The sequence below is a fragment of the Dipodomys merriami genome, unplaced genomic scaffold (assembly GCF_024711535.1).
Source record: "Dipodomys merriami isolate MVZ:Mamm:240054 unplaced genomic scaffold, mDipMer1.0.p SCAF_29, whole genome shotgun sequence".
Classification (NCBI taxonomy): domain Eukaryota; kingdom Metazoa; phylum Chordata; class Mammalia; order Rodentia; family Heteromyidae; genus Dipodomys; species Dipodomys merriami.
The window spans coordinates 5,105,523-5,127,681 of record NW_027204381.1 but is presented as its reverse complement, the minus strand read 5'-3'; the positions used below and the strand labels follow the sequence as shown (position 1 = coordinate 5,127,681).

Here is a 22,159-nt window from a genome sequence, read left to right as displayed (position 1 = left end):
CATTCAAAACTGGAGCCCACGGTACAGTCACCTTTGCCTCTTAGACAATGGCCTTTCTTAAATGAACTGCAGACCATGCACTTCAGGGCTTGAACTAGGGAGAGTAGAGAGGAAGAGTGAACCTGGGGTGAAGGAGCTGGGACCAAGACAGCTAAGTATCCATGAGTTCCAGGAGTTCAGACACAAAGTATAACGCTAAGGAAGTCCACCAACATAATCTTGGGTGCTGGATTCCTGCTAGATGACTGTCCTAGAGAGCTTCTCAGTAGAAAGGCTTGAGAGTTATTGGCGGCCACTTGGGGTCAGCCAGGCAGACTTGAAGCTCTAAACTGAAAATAGCAACCTAAATATTTCCTACGAAGTCACTGACCCAATCTAAGAACATGGTAAGAGAATCAAGCTCTTACCCTAAAAGGGAGACAGGATCGGCTCAGAACAGAGAGGCTTCCAAACCCTATTTGTCAGATCATCCAAGAATCCTAACCTAGACCTCACCTATGAATTCATATAATCATCCCAGGTCCGCTCCCCAACAAACTCTAGCCCCTGGGCTTCCCTCCAAGTCCTCCCCCACACTTCGGAAGAATACAAGAGGAAAAGCCACAAGCAGCAGGAACATCAGCAAGAACTTGTCCATCATGGACTAAGATGGCAGACAATGCAGGAGGGGCAGCTGAGGTCTGGAAGTAAAGTGTGCATGAAAGGCCAGGACAAGGTGCTCTCACTGGGGATGAGTAGGCTGGAGAGTCGGTTCTGGGCTGCTCCCAGGATGTGGACAGGAGCTTCCTTTTATATATTTGCCAGTGGGTTTTTCTCTACTAGCCAGGCTCAGCAAAACTTCTCACAGAGCCACCCACTTCAGAGCTACTAAAGCAGAAGACCTCCCCAGGGCCCTGTCCCCTTCCCTCATGGAGGCAGTCCATGGTGTTTCTTTTCCCTTTCTGGCCCCCTGAAGGTTGAGCTCATAGTCAGTATCATGGCTTTCTCACTTTTTGGGGGGCTTAGCAATGCTGGGGCCAGGGGAGGAGGGAGTCATCATAAGACATCTGATCAGTGTGTCCTATAAACTAGAATCTTTATCTGCTATACCAAACAATGTTTTGTTTATTCATGTTAGATCTTCAGCCTATCAGAAACACATCACAGCAAAAGTAACAGAACCTCATAGATGGCTGGGTTGTTAAAATATGAGATCGTTCCTGCCTCTGTTGACTCCTTTTTTTTCCCCTAACCAACCAGGATTTCCAAAGAAAGAACCTCTCAACTACTGCCCCAGGCTCAACTGAAAGACTCAGAATCTCCATGCACACTTTCTCAGAGGCCGGGCCTCAGATGTAGGACACAGGACACTGCAGGTGCATCATATTTTCTTAATTTTTTTAGGTTACTTTTTTCTATTGAAATTCAATACCATGCCATCAGCCCTCCAATCATGCTTCATAAGATAACTAAGTCTCGCACAGAAATGGAGGTACAAAGAGTGAACAAATGCAACAGTGGTACTCACTAGACACCATGTTGAAAATTAACTGTGTAACTTGTGGACGGGGATGAAAGAGAAAATCTGGGAAAGAGCGAGGGAAGGGGTGACATTGTCCAAAAATAAATGCACTCTTTATCTTACTTATTCAATTATAATCCCTTTGTATATCACCTTTATAATAACAATAAGAAATTAAATTAAAAATAATAACAATAATAACCAAGTCTTCCCCCATTCTGCATGCTGACTGGACAGGCTTGCTGCTACAGAGTACATCCAGATGACAGGGGCAGTCTTAGGTTCCCCCTCTAGATGACCCCTTCATGGTCAGGCTTACCTGTGAGCAGCCCACTGTGTGTACTTGTTCAGTTGACAAGGCAGGCAGGCAAGTACCTATCACAAACTAAACAAAGCAGGACATGAGAAACAAATGAATGTGTGTTGTTCTGTGGGTAGAAAGTAACTACTGGAAGGACTGGGATCCCCCATATCCACCACAATCTGAGAATGTAGTGAACATCACAGCTGGAAAGCACATCCCTCATGCACAAGGGCACCCCTTCCTTCTTCCTATCACAAACCGGGGCACAGTGAACACTAAGGAGGAGAATGGAGGATATGAGTAGTTATCCCATGGCTTACCCAGACACAAAACTGATTCAGCAAGCTATGTCACCCATACTCACCTGTGCATGTTCAACATGCCTGTTCTCAGCACTGTGACAACTGTAAAATTGTCTGGCATTTCTGCTTGGGTGCATATATCTAGAGTAAAACCTTTATCTCTCCAACCCTAAGTTCCAGGTTCCAGATTCATCTAGACCCAAGGATCCACAGGACTGCTATACTTGTAAACTTCTAGAAGACTTAAGATGCCTCTTCAAGAAAACAGAGACTTAAGCAGATCACCTGGATGGTTTGATAAAGTCTCAAGTTTTAATGGGCATTTATTTAAATATTTATAAAGACTTATGAAGTGTACTTTTTCGATTATTTTTCCCTGGGGTGAAGTAAAAACTAACTGATTTTTACAATGGGCTCAGCACTCTGCAAAGGAGGTATTTTTGACTAATAACAGTCAAGGCCACTGTATGGTATGCTACCAACTGGCCCTTGAGACAATATATGCTTGACAGATCCAAATTGCTTTGTGGGACCAAACTCTGGCCCTGGCTGTTCCCAGGTTAATGCTGTACTGGAGATTTTCCCTGGATGCAGGGGAGATGGATGCCAACTTTAACAAAGCCTACAAATTGGCCAACATTACAACACAGATGGCCCAGGTCTGTTTTCCACTAGTATGATCACCTGGCTTCTGTCCTCATTCCATCTATTGACCTGGAGGACATCATATGGCATGCAATCCTCCAACAAATATGTCCAACAAGCCTTCAGTGATACGTTAAAAAAAGAAATTTCTAGCTGGGCGCTGGTGGCTCACGCCTGTAATCCTAGCTACTCAGGAGGCTGAGATCTGAGGATCGCGGTTCAAAGCCAGCCCGGGCAGGAGAGACCGTGAGACTCCTATCTCAAATAAACCACCAGAAAACTGGAAGTGGTGCTGTAGCTCAAGTGGTAGAGTGCTCACCTTGAGCTGAAGAGCTGAGGGACAGCGCCCAGGCCCAGAGTTCAAGCCCCACGACCGACAAAAAAAAAAAAAAAGAAAAGAAATTTCTGGGGATTGGGGGTTTAGCCCAGGGGAAGGGTGCCTGGCCGGTGCACACAAGGCCCAGGGTTTGGTTCTCAGCCCTGAAAAAGAAAAAAGAAAAAAAAAAGAAATTTCTGGAAGTGGTGTTCTGGCTCACGCTGTAGAGTGCTCGCCTTGAGCTGAAGAGCACAGGGAAAGTGCCCAGGCCCAGAGTTCAAGCCCCAGAACCCACAAACACACACACACACACACACACACACACACACACACACACACACACAAAAGAAATTTCTAAATAAGTGGGCTAAAGACTTAAAGAGAAACTTCTCTGAAGAGGAAAGAAGGATGGCCAATAGACACATGAAGAAATGCTCAACCTCCCTAGCCATAAAAGAAATGCAAATCAAAACAACATTGAGATACCACCTCACCCCAGTAAGAATGGCTAGAATCAAGAAATCTAATAACAACAGATGCTGGAGGGGATGTGGCCAAAAGGGAACCCTACTGTATTGTTGGTGGGAGTGTAAACTTGTTCAACCACTTTGGAAAGTAGTATGGAGGTTCCTCAAGAGACTCCACATAGAGCTCCCCTATGACCCAGCAATCCCACTTTTGGGCATTTACCCAAATGATCACAAGACCATACTAAAGCTACCAGCACAACTATGTTTATTGCAGCATCATTTAGCATAGCTAAGATATGGAACCAACCCAGATGCCCCTCAGTAGATGAATGGATCAAGAAAATGTGGTATATATACACAATGGAATTCTATGCCTCCATCAGAAAGAATGACATTGCCCCATTTGTTAGGAAATAGACTTGGAAAAAATTATATTAAGTGAAGTAAGCCAGGCCCAAAGAAACATAGGTCCCATGGTTTCCCTTATTTGCAATTACTAGTATATGTCTGAGACAAGTAGAAATAGTCAGATAAGTTGATATTAGGCGAAATGAACCCCAAGATAAAGATTCAAATGTTTTTTTCTTTCTTGCAATTGTTTCTAACATATTTATAGATGATTTCTTTGTTGCTTTGTATGTCCCCTCCCCAACGGTATAACCCCTGTTTTCACTGTAGTTGATGTTGGTATAATTTGGGGAGGGGAAGGGAAAAACAAATTGTTTAAATAGGGATACAGTTGGACCCATTGCAACAATGAGATGTACAAGACTTTATGTCAAAAAACGAACTTTACAACTTTGGCGGGGGGGGGGGGCAGGGGGGAGAGGGAAAGGAGGAGTGGGGGGAAATAAAAAAATGACTTAAGGGGCTGGGAAGGTGGCTCAGTGGTAGAGCGCTTACCTTGCACTCCTGAGGCTAGTTCATGGTCACAAATGAGAGACTTCACAAAATTTGTCGCTAGTCAGAAATAAAGGAATTCCATGAAGAATTGAGAGTGTGATAAATTCTGTATGTTAGATTTGTCATGGGCTCATGAGGGTATTTCTTCAAACTTCCAGGTTTGGGATATTAACAGTCTTATTTCATGATGCCTTTTGCTCCACTCAGGCAAAAACCATGACTAGGCCAAGGAAAGCTCCTCTGGTTGGCAATTTGGGGCTCGAGTTCCCCAGGACTAGTGGATGGAATAGCATACTCAAAAATGTATGTCTCTAAACTCTAAGAGCTAAGAGCCTATGCCAATAGGCTTTAGAAGCCAGAGACCTATGGTGTGTAGGCTTATTGCTCTGAGCTTTAACCACCAGAAGCTCTGTAATCTTGCAGCTATTGTAATCTTGCTTCTAGCAGCTGTGAGAAGCAGTCAAAGGCAGTACCTTCTATTGTTTCAGCTCCTTAGATAGGCCTTAGGTATGGAGATACTCAGCTCCCACAGTGGCTAATGATGTAGCCTTCCAGGCCTAGAATAGTAAGACCCTTGGCAGTAGCTAGTATTTCAGTTCTTGGCCCCAGGGCATTAGGACCTTTCATTCCTTAAGACCTGGCAACTCCTTTGAACTCTCCCAGCAATGGAGATGAGATCATAGCTTCTTACCTGCTCTCCATTACCTCTGTTCCTAATCATTTTCTCCCTGGGTTCTTTTCTGGAAAACTTTGAACTGCCCTCTCATCATTACAACTACTGCTGCTGCTGGCCCCATCAGTGCTGCAGCATTTCCTCTATCTCCTCTTCAGGTTACCAGGTCAGTCCAGTGTAGTAAAGATAAAAATCAAAAGCAGGGCTGGGAAGGTAGCTCAGTGGTAAAGTGCTTGCCTTGCATGCATGAGGCCCTGGGTTCGATTCCTCAGCACCACATAAGCAAAAAGAAAAAAGCCGGAAGTGGCGCTGTGGCTCAAGTGGTAGAGTGCTAGCCTTGAGCTGAAGAGCTGAGGGACAGCGCCGGACAGCTGAGGGACAGCTGAGGGACGACCGGACCAAAAAAAAAAATCAAAAACATTCAGGAAAGATTTTTCAAGAGAAGTTTTTTTAATGGATCTAATGCTTCAACATCAAAGGGCAGCACAAGAGACTATACCTTGGCTGACTTGGCTGATTAGAACAGAGGTGTGGCAAGGGTATTTGTACCAATCATGGCACAGCTCTTCATGCAAATGAAGAGCTATGTTTGCACCAATACAGGCCTTTTGTCATGCTGCCAGGAGAAATGCTCTCCCTCTTGGCCTGGGTGAAAATTACTTCTACAGTTCACCAAGATTTATATGTGTACGTAAAAGGCCCTGATGCAAGCTATTTGAAGCAATATGGCTGTTATAATAACTCAGGTGCTAAGGGCCAGGGACAAGCTTCCAGTGCTGACAGCCATTCTGCTATTCTTGCAGGGTGAATTTTGAATGCTAGAACCACGAGTGTAGGTTCCCTAGAAAAAGTGTATGAGTCTGCTTTGTCTTCCATGACAAAATACAACAGATCCATCTATATTTTCTTACCATTCTAGAGGCTGGAAGTCTATGATCAAGGTGCCAAAGGTGTTGTTCCTAGTAAGGCTTCATATCCTGCTGTGTAGGTATACTTTCTTTCTCTATCCTCACATGATCTCTTCTCTGTGCACAGGCAAAGGAGACAGGTCTACTGTCTCTTCCTCTTCTTATAAGGACACCAGTCAAACAGAATTAGGAAACTACCCTGATGACTTTGCTCTACTTGGAATCTGTCATCACTCCTTGGCTCTGTCCTGCCTTCACCACTCTTGGTCTCTTTTGCTCATCCTATGAACACTGATGTTCTCTGATGTTTTTCTTTCAGTTCACAGTTTTTCTCATCCAGTTCACTGAAGGAAAAAAAAAACCACATTATCAACTCCTGTAATGGTATACTTGGGATGCTTCTGTAACTATTATACAGGCTAATAACCCCAAATCCATAGTTCTGACATCTTTCTGTATCCTTAGACTCCTCTATCCCAACCCTCTGTTGGCATTCCCCACTGAATTTTCTTCTGGCTCATTAGATTCATCATGTCTAAAAGAAAACCCATCATATCTCTAAGCAATCTGCTCCCCTTATGTAAATTCCCCAGCCTAAATGCTTCCAATGTCCTTAGAGACAGAAATCTAGGAGTTCTGCCACTTCCACGTCCAATCCAATTAACTAAAGGGGGAGACCTGTCTTAAATATGAGTAGCAACATCCCAGGGGGCCAGATGGAATAAAGGAGGAAATGGAGAAAGCCAGCATTCTTTCTTTCCTGGTCACCATGATGTAACCTGCTCTGCTTACATCTGGGAAGAGTGAAAACACAGGCATTAAGATGGTCTTCAACTTGGAACAGAAAGTGGTGCCTAAGATTTTGCAAGAAAACAAACATGGAGGCAATAGGAGGTGAATTGGCATTGGTGATCTCTCTCTAACACTAGAAAATGAATATATTGGTATTCTTGGGTAGGGTGTCAGAACTGCAGGCTTCTTGGGTTTCACAGGAAGGGCAATACAGTAAATGCCATGTGCTGCCAAGACAGAGACTTCTGCAATGAGTTTCAGTATTGGGCTTCCGCTCTCTCCCAGCATGTGGGTTCCACACTCTGTGTGTGCTTAATGGGGTGGAGTGGGACCATTCTCTTACCATGGATCCTTTGAGATGACCAGGCTCTATTGTAAACTTGTTCTCTGGTGGTCAGACAGATCCACTTGATCTCCTTCCTTTCCCCTTACACATTTCTCCTTCTTCTTTTTCTTTCCTTAATAAAACTCTTGTATAGGGCTGGGAAGTGGCTCAGTGGTAGAGTGCTTGCTTTGCATGCATGAGGCCCTGGGTTTGATTCCTCAGCACCACATGAGCAGAAAAAGCCAGAAGTGGTGCTATGGCTCAAGTGGTAGAGTGCTAGCCTTGAGCTGAAGAGCTGAGGGACAGTGCCCAGGCCCAGAGTTCAGGCCCCATGACCGACTAAAGAAATATATAAAATAAAACTCTTGTGTATCCAATGCCAGAGGCATATCTTGATTTACTAAATTGCCCTCCAGCCTGAGTCACCATGTGTCTAGTATGTCTGCTTTAGATTCCATCTGGAAATAGATGAAAAATAATGGAGAGGAAGAGATATGCAGATAAAGATGTAGAAAGAGAAGTAAGGAAGCAATGGAGATAAGATGATGGGCTGAGGTTTTCACAAAGGAAATGGGAAGAGTTAGTTCTGTTATCAAAGATCAATGAAGAGAAATGGGCATGGTGCAGAATGTCTAGGCTTGCTGGCATGGGATTAGGTTAGGGAAGAAATACCAGAGCTCTGTTTCTCTAAAGAACACAGAAGTTTATTAAGATCCTACAAAGGGGGCTGGGAAGGTGGCTCAGTGGTGGAGTGCTTGCCTTGCATGCATGAGGCCCTGGGTTCGATTCCTCAGCATCACATATGCAGAAAAAGGCAGAAGTGGCGCCATGGCTCAAGTGGTAGAGCACTAGCCTTGAACTGAAGAACTGAGGGACAGCGCTCAGGCCTTGAGTTCAGGCCCCACGACCAACAATAATAACAAAAAAGATAAAAGGATAGTTATTGACATGGGGCAGCTTACCCAGTAATCTAGCCTGAGTCATGGCAGGGGAACTGATTCTGAACCCTGCTCCCTCAAGCACTTGTCTGCTTTAGGAAGCAGATGCCATAGCCAGAAAAGTTTCACTAGGGACTCTAAAACATTAGGGGAACACTGAGACGTACAGGCTCCTCTAACAGAAATAAAGATTCTCTTCAATCTTGCACTAGATGCCTGCACAGACTTGGCTTTTGTAAAGCTAAGAGTCTGCAAAGAGCCTTAGTGTTGGGCAAACTGTGTGGCTCAATGAATAGGCCAAGATCCAGAAGGGACCATAGGGCCTACTACAGTAGTGGGGCCTGAGGAAGGACTCCTCTTCTCATAGAAAGGAATTTCATGGATCAAAGGTATAATAAGCCTAGCACAGCCATTTTTGTGTTTAACAAGTATTGATATTGTCCACCAGGGATAGGTATAGCTGTGGTCTCACAGTTCAGTCATTCACAGGCTCATATGACCTATCTTTTCTTTCTGCCCATCATATAGCTAGTTGACTGAAGCCTCTTGTTTGTGTCCTTTAAAGGGAGAGGTTCTATTTCACAGGGGTATAACAACCTGCCTAGGGAAATGAGAGTCTCATCTCCCCTTCACAGTTCCCATTTACCCATTTTGGATCTGTATCTTCTCTTCCTGCATCCCCACAGAGGTTTGCTTATATTTCACCTTCTGGAGTTGATGTTCTGAAAGTAAGCAGCCTTGTTTTATTTTTCAAAAGAATAAGTTCTACAAATCATGTTAAATGATGTAAGCCACGCTCCCAGAGACAAATGGCACATGTTCTCTCTGATACGCAGAAGTTAGATCTAAAATACACTGAGATATGATAAATTATTCAGGGTTCTAGATACTCACACACAGTGAGACCAACAGAGAAGATCTTGGGAGAGAAACTCAGAGGTACAATGCCTAAGCGCTGCTTCATATTTATATAAAATAATATACATACTAAGACTCCAAGATATGGAAACAAGAGACTTTTTTTCTCTTTTCTTAGTTTTTAGTTTTTGATGATTTTGACTTCTTTACCTATGTATGATGTATTCAAGTGTACATCTTTGGAAGGGTTGAGGGGAGGGTATAGAATTCGAGGGAAGAAGGGTGAAAAAGTGCAGCAATGGAGCACACTGGACATGATGAAAGTGAACTATGCAACTCGTGGGTGGACATAGGAGAGAGGGACTGCAAGAGAATGAGAGGAACACAAGACACTGTACAAAAGGAATTGTACTCATTACCTGACTCATGTGATTTTAATGCCTCTGTTCATTACCCCTATAATAACAATAAATTAATAAGAATTAGTTCTAATGGTAGAGGTTGATCGAGGTTCAGCCCTTAATACCCATTTACACCCATCTTTCCAGCTTTGCTGCCATATTGGTAAGTTACAAATCAAGATATCCCGTGATGATCCATTTACTCTATGCCCGCCCCCCCATATGTATATATATATGTCTCTGAGGTTCTTTTGCTATTTGCATTCTAACACTTAAGCCACAGCACCAATTCTGGAGTTTTTCTCTTACGTGGTACTGAGGAATCGAACCAAGGGCTTCATGCATGCTAGGCGAGCACTCTAACCACTAGACTACATTCCCAGCCCAACTCTGCCCCTTTTTGTGTCAATTCTTCTGTTACCCATCTGAATTTTTTTTCTTTTGGTCAGTCGTGAGGCTTGAACTCTGAGCTTGGGAGCTGTCCTTGTGCTCTTCAGCTCAAGGCGAGCACTCTACCGCTTGAGCGACAGCACCACTTCTGGTTTTCGGGTGATTTATTGAAGATAAGAGTCTCACAGACTTTCCTGCCTGGGCTGGCTTTGAACCATGATCCTCAGATCTCAGCCTCCTGAGTAGCTAGGATTACAGGCGTGAGCCACCGGCACCCGGCTCACCATCTGAATTTTTATCATGACAGATATAGTTCTACATGAAAAAGACTTCATATTAGTGGGAGGGGTTGAGGAAATTTCAAAAGGGAATTTGGGACACCCACATTTTAGCAACAGCAGAGACAATTATTATTCCTAAATTAAATGGGGGGGGGAGAAAACTGGTGAAAAGTTGAAAGTCAGGAGTCATGGGAAAAAACTCTGTAGTATAAAAACCCAATGTGTGGCAAGAATAAAATAGAAATAAGAATGATGGAAGAGGTGACCTTGATCAAGGTCCATTATATTCATAAGCTGACATATTGAATTGAAACCCCTTTGTACAACTGCTTACAAGTTAAAAGTTTTTAATAAAAACAAATTTTGAAGAGAATAGCACCCCCACACCCCCATCCCCGTACATACCACATATCTGATCTTTTATTGGCTAAACTCAATCTGAAGCCAAACCTAACCATTCAGATGATGATGCCAACAGAGATCAGCCTTCCGGGATATAGACTGTGGCCATGGAAGTCTGGTTTAGAGAGCCAAACAGAAAATAACTAGTCTATCACACCTCACTATCCTGAATACTCTAAAATAAAGTGATACCCTTTCAACTTTACTACACAGAACATAGGATTGGGGGTAATAATTATCTTAAGATAGAGCAAATAGTCCCAAACACACTATCCTACACACAGAAAAATACTCTTAGCCTTCAATAGTGGCATCTGCCATGGGTTGTTAAAGGCCAATCTGCCAGAACAGGCAGATTAGGACCTCATTAGGACCTCAGAGTACAACCCATTGTGAGGAAATATGGGTCGGGTTTCTCAAGTTCTAGAATTCCCAGAGGCTCTGATTCAACATTGGGAGCTTCTGCTCAGTTTCTTCCCAGCTCTTGGGAGCTCCATACTAGAGATCCTTCTTTTCCTAAATCCAGATGAACAAGTTAATCTTACTAATAAGTCTTTATCTGCTTGGATCTGCCAGAGGTGAGTCTTTTCTAGACATCTAGACTCTTGGATAGCAAAGAGGGCCTTCTTTAAGGTGTTTCTGCACTTGAGGGAGAAAGACTAGTCTCTTAGTGGTAACCATACCAAACCAGGATGATTCATCAAGAATAACCAAACAGAGACACAAGAATAACCTCAAGAATAACCACAAGAATAACCTCAAGAATAACCTCAGAGGGCTGGGAAGGTGGCTCAGTGGTAGAGTGCTTGCCTCGCATGCCTGAGGCCCTGGGTTCGATTCCTCAACACCACATAAGCAAAAACAAAAAAGCCGGAAGTGGCACTGTGGCTCAAGTGGTAGAGCGCTAGCCTTAAGCTGAAGAGCTGAGGAACAGCGCCCAGGCCCAGAGTTCAGGCCCCATGACCGGACCCAAAAAAAAAAAAAAATAGAGTAACCTCAGACACACAAACAGCACCTGTTTTCTCTCACATGCAGAAGCTAGATCTAAAATATAACTGAACATGATAAATTATGCAGGACTTTAGGCATTCACACATAATGATATCAAAGGATGATATTCTTAAGAAAGGAACACAAAGGCACAATGCCTATGTGCATCTGATCATATGAAATATATACTATTTGTTCAAATTAACTCCAGGAAATGGAAACAAGGTGTTTTTTTTTTTTCTTGATTGCTGTTTTTGTTTTCTTTTTGTCTTGTTTGGTTATCTGTCTGAGGGGGTAAGGGTGGGGCACAGAAGTAGAGGGATAAAGAGTGAACAAATGCAGCAGTGGTACTCACTAGACACTGCTGAAAACCAACTATACAATTTGTGAATAGGAACGGAAGGAAAAATTGGGAGAGAATAAAGGGGTGCTAATGGCCAAAAAGAAATGCACACCCTACCTGATTTCTGTAACTATAATCCCCCTGTAAATCACTTTTATAATAATAAATTAAAAAATAACTAAACGACCAATTTGGAGAGCTCCTGAATAAGTTGATTTTCCCAAGTTATGGCTTGGCAGTCAGAGGGACTTAGGGCCTGGCACATTCTTTCTGATTTCAACCACTTAATATTTGAATATGATGTTCTGCAAGGTAGGAGGACAGGACTATGGGTATAGTGCTAGTCCGGTAGTTTGTCTTCACAAACTGAGTAAAAGGGATCTTTGGGTAGTTAACATGACAAGAAAAGAAACAGATGCATGATGTGCCTAGAAATTCATCTCAGAACATAGTACAGTTATGGTGCAGAGACCTGGTAAACCTGTCCTTTATGGCATTCTTCCAATTTTCGGTATGTTCCCTTTTGGGGCTCCCTATTCATAGAAAACTGTGTTCCCTCTGGCCTCCTACAAGAAAAGAGAGAAGCCATGAGCTCTGGCCTATTGGCGAAATGACAAATGTTCTCAGCAGTGTTGGCTTTCACTGGTTTTGCTCTTTGCTTTTGTTAAATTTTCAAGTTGTGGCCATGGAAACACAGATACACAGACATTAAATGGTAGAATGTGTCAGTCGTGTAGTGAAGTAATAGATTGTAAACTCCAAAAATGGCTAAGAAATTAGCATGCTTTTGTTCAAACCTCTTTTTTGTATCAGAAACATTTCATTTAAAAATTTTGTTAACAACTGAAGCCAGGCAAACAGATATTTATATAACAGACTTCCTAAAGTTTTATCAGATCTTACCATTGTTTTATCTCAATATATTCTAACCCTAGTTTTGTAGATTGTTATATTTATCTCTTGCAGGATTCTTAGAGGTAATTTATCTTTGTGTGTATGTACCAGTGCTGGCACTTGAACTCAGGGCCTAGGCACTATCCCTAATCTGCTTTTGCTCAAGGCTAGAACTCTACCACTTGAGCCCCAGCTCCATTTCTGGCTTTTTAGTAGTGTAGTGGAGATAAGAGTCTTATAGACTTTCCTGCAGGGGCTGGCGTCAAACTATGATCCTCAGATATCAGCTTCCCAAGTAGCTAGGATTACATTTGTGAGTCACTGGCACCTGGCTAAAGTATCTGTTTTTGGGGGGTTTTTTTTGTTTTTTTGTTTTTGGGGGGGTCCAGTCGAGGGCCTGAACTCTGGGCCTGGGCGCTGTCTCTCAGCTCTTCAACTCAAGACTAGTGCTCTACCACTTGAGCCACAGTGCCACTTCCGGGTTTTTTTTCTGCTTATGTGGTGCTGAGGAATCGAACCCAGGGCCTCATGAATGCAAGGCAAGTGCTCTACCACTGAGCTGCCTTCCCAGCCCCTAAAGTATCTTTTATGACTACACATCAGCCTAAAGATCCCGCAGTGTCTTGCAATTTGGGGCTAGGTTTAACAACTCATTGGTAGTTGTATACTGCCCTCATCTAGGCTGCTCAGTCTAATAATCAAGTGGTATATTTGGTGCTCCTTTTCAACTAAAATAAAAGCCATACATAGAAGAATATCTGATAGTCATTAATGAGATGGATTAAAGGGAGAATAGTGGCCAGAGAAGAATGGTCATCTAAGGATTGTGTAATTTCTAACATAAGACAGCAAAGAAATGAAAAATTGAGTACCTAGGCCATGACAAGGGACCTCACAATTTATTTTACTGAAAACCTAATAACTCTATGAAGTGTTGCATAAATAGTCTGTCACAAGAAACCTCAATGCAGAGATACATAACAGGAATTTTTGTTTTATTTAGTTTTTTAGACCAGAAACTCAAAGCCTGGGTGCTAGCCTTGAGTTCTCACTGTCCCCACACCCTCCCTTCCCCCAAAGCTAGTGCTCCACAGCACGTGGGCCAGCCACAGCTCCACTCCCAGCTTTTGTGGTGCTTAACTGGAGTCTCTCAAACTTTGCTGCCCAGGCTGGCTTTAAATCACAATCCTTAGATGTCAGCTTCCGGAGTTGCTAGGATTACATGTGAGCCACCAGTACCCAGCTGACATGATAGGAATTTTTTAACCTGATAACTTATATGGATTAGAGTGTAAAAAAGAACATGACTTTACCAAATAAAAGTGACTTCATCCCTTGTAACTTTTTTTTTCGTCGTGGGCCTTGAACTCTGGGCCTAAGTGTTGTCCCTCAGCTCTTCAGCTCAAGGCTAGCGCTCTACCACTTTCCCTACAGCGCCACTTTCCGTTTTCTGGAGGTTTATTGGAGATAAGGGTTTCACGGACTCGGGCTGGGAAGGTGGCTCAGTGGTAGAGCGCTTGCCTTGCATGCTTGAGGCCCTAGGTTCGATTCCTCAGCACCACATAAGCAAAAAGAAAAAAGCCGGAAGTGGCACTGTGGCTCAAGTGGTAGAGCGCTAGTCTTGAGCTTAAGAGCTGAGGGACAGTGCCCAGGCCCAGAGTTCAGGCCCACGACCGGACCCAAAAAAAAAAAAAAAAAAGTTTCACGGACTTTCCTGCCAGGGTTGGCTTTGAACCTCGATCCTCAGATCTCAGCCTCCGGAGTAGCTAGGATTACAGGCGTGAGCCACCGGCGCCTGGCTCCTTGTAACTTTTATAGGCTCCTTTAGTATGAAGATTAATATAGCCCTCCAATTGTCCATTCTTTGTGTAAGGCCTTGAGTTATACACACACACACACACACAGACACACACACACACACACACACACACACACACACACACACACACACAGAGCCACCTTCAGTTTAGCTGAGATTACTCAGCTATTATAAATATTCCTTTCTCTCTGTTCTACAATTCCTTGCCTTTCATCCATACTGGAACTGGAGAAAGGTTGGTGGCAGATTTGTGATAGCATAAGTGAGGGTCCTCTATTCCTGATGCTGGCTTTGACAGGGTGATACATTCATTTCCCTCAGGTGCTTTTGGTGCACAGGTGAGTGAATCTCCTTGTGCAGTTCTTTTTTGTTTTTTGCCAGTTGTGGGGCTGAACTCAGGGCCTAAGTGCTGTCCCTCAGCTTCTTCAGCTCAAGGCTAGCGCCCTACCACTTAAGCCACAGCACCACTTCCGGCTTTTTTCTGCTTATGTGGTGCTGAGGAATCAAACCCAGGGCCTCATGCATGCAAGGCCAGTACTCTACCACTGAGCCACCTTCCCAGCCCCCTTGTGCAGTTCTTAATCTCCCATTTTTCACATCTTTCCTGATCTCTTGGAATAGTTGGCTGACTTCACCCAGCATTTGTGCTATTTTTCAAATGACTGCTCTTGACCCCCAAGAAACCCAGGAGTCCCCATTTAACTCACTTCAGGTGAGAGAATAGGGTGAAAGTAGTCTTCACCTCATTCTTTCTCACCTTCACAATCTCTTTTCTTCATCCCAGAAGCATCAGGCAAGCCTGATGAGTCTCTTGGCTCTATGGCTCACCAAGCTTCAATTCAGCAACTGTCAGGTGAGTACTTCTCACTTGGAAACCCTTCACACATTGATGCTTTATATGAGACTTCAGGCAAGAATGCTTTGAGTGAGCATGGCTCCACTGAGCATGCTACAATCGAGCATGGTTCAACTGAGCATGCTACAATGGAGCACAGTTCAACCGAGCACGCTACAATGGAGCACGCATTTACTGAGCGTGCTTCAAGTGAGCACTTTTCAAGTGAACACAATTCAGGTGAACAGTCTTCAGGTGATAAGTCTGCAAGTGACCAGTCTTCGGGTGACCAGTCTTCAGGTGAACACACTTCAGTTGACCAATCTTCAAGTGACCAATCTTCGGGTGAACATTCTTCAGAACAGTCTCCAGGTGAACAATCTTCAGTTGAACAGCTTGCAGGAGAAAAGGGTATGGGTGAACAGTCTTCAGGTGAACAGTCTTCGAGTGAACAGTCTTCGAATGACAAGATTTCGACTGAACAGCTTTTGAGTGAACAGCCTTCAAGTACTCCACTTGCAAGCACTTCAGTGGGTAGGTACTAGTCATTGAGGTACCATTGACTTCACGTGGGAGGTGGGAGACACATCAGGAAAATCTAATTCTAGAAAAGAATTTAATTTTACAAAGAATCATTAAGGCATCACAAATAACTTTCACAAAGACCCTCCAGGTTTCTTCACAATAATATCAAGAGGCTTGGTCCATGTTTTATGGGGCCCTAAAGACTACATAATTTAAAGGCACTCTTTTAGTAACATAAATATAGAATGCCAGTAGCTCCTTTCAATTCCACTTTCCATAAGAAATTATGGATATAAATGCCCACAGCTTCCCTAGAAGTAGTGGGTTAATAGAAGTTCTAATTTTGGAGACAAAAATAAGGCATGCAAAGTATGCAGACATTTTTTTTGCCTGCTATATCCAAAGTTCCCAGGATTATTGTGATTCTGTGACTTTTCCTTAAAAGGGGGCTGACCAAGGGAGGAAAATAAAACCCGAAGTTTGATGTCACAACCTATTATCAGATGTAAATATTTTCTATTTCACTATTATGCTAAATGTTCAAATGTGAGGGAGAAGTGAGGCAAAAGTGGAAAACCTTGGTTTCAAACGCGGTCTGTCTAAAGCATGTACTCTTTTTGTCACTACCACCCACCACTACTCTTTTAAATTTCTTAAGGGATTAGCACTATAGATAGTAAAACAGCAATATGATGAATGCCATCAGTGACATTCAATAAGGTCAAGTTGAAAACAGAAAACAATTCAACATGTAAGTGTTCAAACATAGCTTACTTATCAGTCAGATTTGACATCAAGTGTTTTTTGCCTGGTGGGTATGTGAGAGTATGACAGGAAATAGGAAAGGGAAGCCATTTTAGATCACTTTGCTTCTATGGAGTAAGATATGGCAGAAGGACATCTATAAAAGTATAGGAAGCCGGCTGGGAAGGTGGCTCATGGTAGAGTGCTTGCCTCACATACATGAGGCCCTGGGTTCGATTCCTCAGCACCACCTAAACAGAAAAATCCAGAAGTGGCACTGTGGCTCAAGTGGTAGAGCACTTGACTTGAGCTAAAGAGCTGAGGGACAGCACCCAGGCCCAGAGTACAAGCCCCATGACCCACCCACCCCCCCAAAAAAAATTCTAGGAAGCCAATAGAAACAAGAACTGGAATAAAAGTCAGTATTAGATAAATTTGGCATTCATCAGCAGTGAATTCATAAAGTGTAGAAGTATTCTCTGTCAGACAGAGGGCCTTGGGGTATCTACCCCAACAAGAACTAAGAAATGTGTTGTATACTAACTACTTATTAAACATCACTCCTCCCCAGGGGTGTCCATATGGAATCTCATCAGGGCTCTCTTGACATTTCAGGCTCAGCATTAAATTGCCACACATGTGCATATATGAATGATCAAGGAAAATGTCTTCGTGGAGAGGGAGTCTGTACCACTCAGAATTCCCAGCAGTGCATGTTAAAGAAGATCTATGAAGGTATATAAGAACTTCCTGGGGAAATCTTTGCCATAGAACATATCAAACTAAGTACTAATAAGCAGCTTGAAGATTCAGAACCGCATTCTTTCAAAAATTATGAATTCCAGCCAGGCACTAATAGCTCAAGCCTGTAATCCTAGCTACTCAAGAGGCTAAGATCTGAGGACCACATTTCAAAGCCAGTCTGGGCAGGAAAGTCTGTGAGACTCTTATCTCCAGTTAACCACCAAACAGAGCCAGCACTGGAGCTGTGGATCAAGTGGCAGAGTGCTAGCCTTGAGCAAAAAAGTTCAGGAACAGTGCCCAGGCCCTGAGTTCAAGCCCCAGGACTGGCATGCATACACCACACACACACACACACACACACACACACACACACACACACACAGAATACAATCCCAGGTACACACACACACACACACACACACAGAATACAATCCCAGGTACACACACACACACACACACACAGAATACAATCCCAGGTCCTGATGGAGAGGTAGAGGGCCTTCCCAGTAGGCCTTTAGATTTCTAAAAAGAAGGCAAGGAAGCTAGTTGTCTCTTCCTATTAAAGAAACATGTAAGCTGGGTGTCAGTGGTTCATGCCTGTAATCCAAGTGGAAATGTCAGGCTGAGATCTGAGGATCAAGGTTTGAAGCTAGCCCAGGCAAGGAAGTTTGTGCTGTGGCTCAAGTGGTAGGATACAAACTTTGAGCAAAACAGCTAAGAGACAGTACCCAGGCATGGAGTTCAAGCCCCAATACCAGCACACACACACACATACAACCAACAACAAAAATAACTGAAACATGGGCTGGGAAGGTGGCTCAGTGGTAGAGCGCTTGCCTTGCATGCATGAGGCCCTGGGTTCGATTCCTCAGCACCACATAAGCAAAAAGGAAAAAGCCAGAAGTGGCACTGTGGCTCAAATGGTAGAGTGCTAGCCTTGAGCTGAAGAGCTGAGGGACAGCGCCCAGGCCCAGAGTTCAGGCCCACGACTGGACCCAAAAAAAAACAAACAAACAAACAAAAAAATAACTGAAACACTTGAGTTTCCCTTTAATTTACTGAGATACTGACTATAAACTCAGAACTACATCATTGGATTCATGGCTATGTTTCTGGAAGCTAAAATTGTCTAGCATATGATAAGCATTTAGAAAAGACTGAATAAACTAATAAAATTTTCTACAGATGTAGAGTCACAGGTTTCCAGACCTCAGCATATTATCAATCTACCTTTATACACACTCAAAATATAGGATCTTAGTTAATTCCGCCTCATGAACTATACTTCCTTATTCTAGTTTGTCTGGTCACTTACTAGAAATGTCATTTCTCCCACATTTCTACAGGTATGCAGGCAGAATAATGTACTCAATAAATATGACATATAACATGAGCCTTACAGAAAGATGAATCAAATACTACAGACTGTCTATAAATAGGTTATAGTCTAATATAAGAAAGAAGTATTGCCAGGAGCTGGTGGCTCATGCCTGTAATCCTAGCAACTCATGAGGCTGAGATCTGAGTATCGTGGTTCAAAGTGAGCCAGGACAGGAAAGTTCACAATTAAGCACCAAAAAGCCAGATGTGAAGCTGTGGCTCAGTGGTAGTGTGCTAGCCTTAAGTGGAAAAAGCTCAGGGACAGGGCCCAGGCCTCCAGAGTTCAAGCCCCAAGACTGGTACCAAACCAAACCAAACCAAAGTATCACAAAGAAGAGAGATGGTGTTATAAGAAAGGCACAAGCTAGGTGGTAGTAACTCATGTTTCTTTAATAGGAGGAGATGGTCTGTCTCCTTTTTTTTTTTTTTTTTTCCGTGATCCTGGAGGTTGAACTCTGGGCCTGGGTACCACTGACCCTGAGCTTTTGCTCAAGGTGAGCACTCTATCACTTGAGCCACAGTGTCACTTCCAGCTTTTTCTGAGTAGCTTACTGGAGATAAGAGTCTCATGGAGTTTCCTGCCTGGGCTTGGCTTCGATCTGTGATCCTCAGATCTCAGCCTTCTGAGCAGCTAGGATTACAGGCATAAGCCAGCACCAGGATTGCGTCCTTTTTCAAGTCTTGGGAGGGGAGAGATGGAAGGAAAAAGAGGAGAAAAGATAGATCAAAGGAAAAAATTAGAGGTACAAGGAAGTCTGAGGAGATTCAGAAAAGCATTCAGAAATGTCTTTAGAATGACTCACACCTGTAATACTAGCTACTCAGGAGGCTGAGATGTGGAGGATAAAGGCTTAAAGGCAACCTTGGGGGGAAAAAAGTACATGAGATTCTATTTCCAATTAACCATCACAATGCCAGGCTAAGACATGGCTCAAGACATGACAGAAGGCCATGGTGAGCACGAAAGCCCAAAAGAGGGCCAAGCCTGAGTTGAAGCATCAGTAACTAAAAAAAAAAAAAAAAAAAGGAAAGAGATAAAGAGAGAAAGAAAGGAAGGAAGAAAGAAAGGAAAGAGAAAAAAGGAAGGGAAGAAAGGAAGAAGGGAGGAAGGCAGGCAGGTAGGCAGGAAAGACAAAAAAAGGAAAAAGAAAAATCTTTGGAGGAACATATAATATGTAGGCCAGTAGTTCTTAGTCTTGGCTGCATATTAAAAACATCAGCTGAGCAATCTCTTAAAAAAAATCTTACTGCTCAGGCTACCACAGTTAGATCAGAATATCTGGAGTGGACTCCCCAAGGCATCAATACAGAACCAGGATTGCACAGAACTACTGATTCAGTCATATAGCACTGGCTGACAAAGGAATATACCAGAGGGAATTATGGAAGCAAAAGTCAGAGAAAATAGTATATAAATAGCAGAAGAAACAGCAAAAAGCCTTTGGGGATGACAGGGAGGGAAATAGAGAATATAAATTTGGGAAGGTTGGTTGGCTGAAGCTAGGTCATACAAGATCTTCAAGGTTACTTTAAAGAGTTTAAATTTAGGAATTGTAAGGGGCTGACCAGATAAAGTTAATACTTAAAATAGTTCTCCTTTATTTAATCCACTCCTGTTTAACAGGTACTGAGATACATTTTACATTTTCTCATTCAGTCCTCAGAAAGGAAGAATTTTTTTTTCCTGTTGACAGAAAGGGAACAGAAAGAAAAACAGCATAGTGTGCTCTCTCTCTCTCTCTCTCTCTCTCTCTCTCTCTCTCTCTCTCTCTCTCTCTCTCTCTCTCTTTCTCTCTCTCTCCCTTTCTCTCCCTCTCCCTCTCTGCTCTTTGCTCTGTTATTTATACTTTCCAATGCCTAGCATACTTCCCTACAAACAGTAATGGCACCTTAATCTTTTGACGAATGTTAACAGTGACAGAAACAGCATACATTGCAAAAGTAGAATTGGTAGAGCTTCACAACCAGTTGGATGGACAAGGCAAGGGGGGAGTCAGAAAAAATAAGATTTGAGAGAAAGTGGTCTATCTGTATAAGGGAACTGTCAGAAGACAAGCTCTGGGAAGGATGGTACAGTTACATTTGTGGCAAAGAAAACTCTAGTTGTCTTTACCATATCTGCATAGAAAAGACAATCAATTAATTGGAAATGTGGGGATTTAACTTGGGAGAATAGAGACAATTGGATCCAGAGAAACAGACAGAGAATAGTGGGGAAGACCTAGTCAGAAGAAAATGTAAATAAAATAAAAAGGGTAAAGTAAATAAAAAGGATATAGTCAACAACATTGTCTGCATGAAGGGAAGTCAAAGAATTGTCCTGAGACAAGTCTGCAGAATGTGATGAGCAGAGCTCAGAAGTGCCCATTGAAAGGGAAGTTTCAGCACAGTAGAATCATGGTTCAGAGTGCTCAGGGCCAAAATATGAATAGGAAGGAAAGGATGGTGGTATGACAGCAACATAATCAAAAGAAAATAGGTTTTGAGGGGGAGAAAGACCATTTTTGTAAACCCAAATTGAAGATAAATGAGAGAAGTGGGCAAGAGAGGAGGGAAAGCTCCTGGAGAGGGCAGACAGAATAGAAAAGGGCAGACGGAGTAGAAAAGATATAGACATGGAAGTCAGCCCTACCTGCCTGGGCAAGCCGTGGACCAAGGATAATGGTTAAAGTTGGAGGAGGAAGCTTTCTGCTAACTCCAGGTCTGTCTCTGCTCCTTTCAGCTGGAAAACTCCAATTCATGGTTCAGGGGTGCGAGAACATGTGCCCATCTATGAACCTCTTTTCCCATGGAACAAGGATGCAAATTATATGCTGTCGGAACCAACCTTTCTGCAACAAGACCTAGAAGCCTGTGCCCTGCTTCTTGCTCTGACTCAGGCAGCAAAAAGCCTCCATCACCGTATTAGTTCAATTTACATTCAGCTTCTAGAACTAACCACATCTGCCTCTGCCTGAGCATTAGACAGGATGCTCAAACATCTTCCCTCTTCTATTAGCCATTCTCTGCCCCCCCCTTCCCTTCCCTAACTCTCCCTTTCCTTCCCTTCCACCTTCCTCTCTTCTTAACTTTGTCTTCTCCCTCCTCTCTCTCCTCAAAGAATTTTTCAATAAATTCCTCATGGCTGAAGAACACAAGCTCCAGACAAACTTCTTTTCCCATCAGTCCAATTGCAGTCATACCTATGTTTCCTTCTACCACCACTTCAGTAAACATTTTCTATAACCATTCCATGATCATGAAAATGAAGGGTCTCCCAAGGCAGACATAACAAGGAATGCAAAGTAGGTACCGATCTTTCCTGGTGTCAATCTTATGCTGCAGTATACTGCACTCAACACTTACTGAGTGTTCTGCCTCCAATAGTCCACTATGATGATGACTCCTTTTTATTTGCTGTATAAATATGTGCAAATATGCATTACTGAACATAATAGGGAAAGTAGAATACTAAATACTCTTTTGCCTCAAGGTAT

At 43.0% G+C, this 22,159-nt stretch overlaps 2 protein-coding genes across 3 annotated transcripts in view; one reads left to right on the top strand and one right to left on the bottom strand.

Annotated features, from left to right (window-relative positions):
• Positions 1-10,849: 10,849 nt before the first annotated feature.
• LOC138838853 (acrosomal protein SP-10-like) lies at positions 10,850-21,809 on the top strand. The gene is made up of 4 exons (XM_070038256.1): positions 10,850-10,987; positions 15,240-15,824; positions 17,175-17,294; positions 21,406-21,809. Exons 1-4 carry the CDS (start codon positions 10,936-10,938, stop codon positions 21,528-21,530), a joined length of 882 nt encoding a protein of 293 aa, XP_069894357.1. The 5' UTR covers positions 10,850-10,935; the 3' UTR covers positions 21,531-21,809.
• Positions 15,813-22,159, bottom strand: part of LOC138838852 (serine/threonine-protein kinase Chk1) — a 35,931-nt gene continuing 29,584 nt past the window's right edge. For both annotated transcript variants that reach the window (XR_011375764.1, XM_070038253.1), the window contains one exon: positions 15,813-15,894. The gene's annotated coding sequence lies outside the window, so the exon portion shown is untranslated. The remainder of the gene's footprint in view (positions 15,895-22,159) is intronic.

Excerpts from the sequence above, each read along its gene's own strand:
- LOC138838853 (XM_070038256.1), top strand. The coding sequence starts at position 10,936 with ATGAACAAGTTAATCTTACTAATAAGTCTTTATCTGCTTGGATCTGCC. Across the intron at positions 10,988-15,239 it reads TCTGCTTGGATCTGCCAGAG|AAGCATCAGGCAAGCCTGAT; the intron begins GTGAGTCTTTTC and ends TCTTCATCCCAG. Across the intron at positions 15,825-17,174 it reads ACTTGCAAGCACTTCAGTGG|GCTCAGCATTAAATTGCCAC; the intron begins GTAGGTACTAGT and ends TTGACATTTCAG.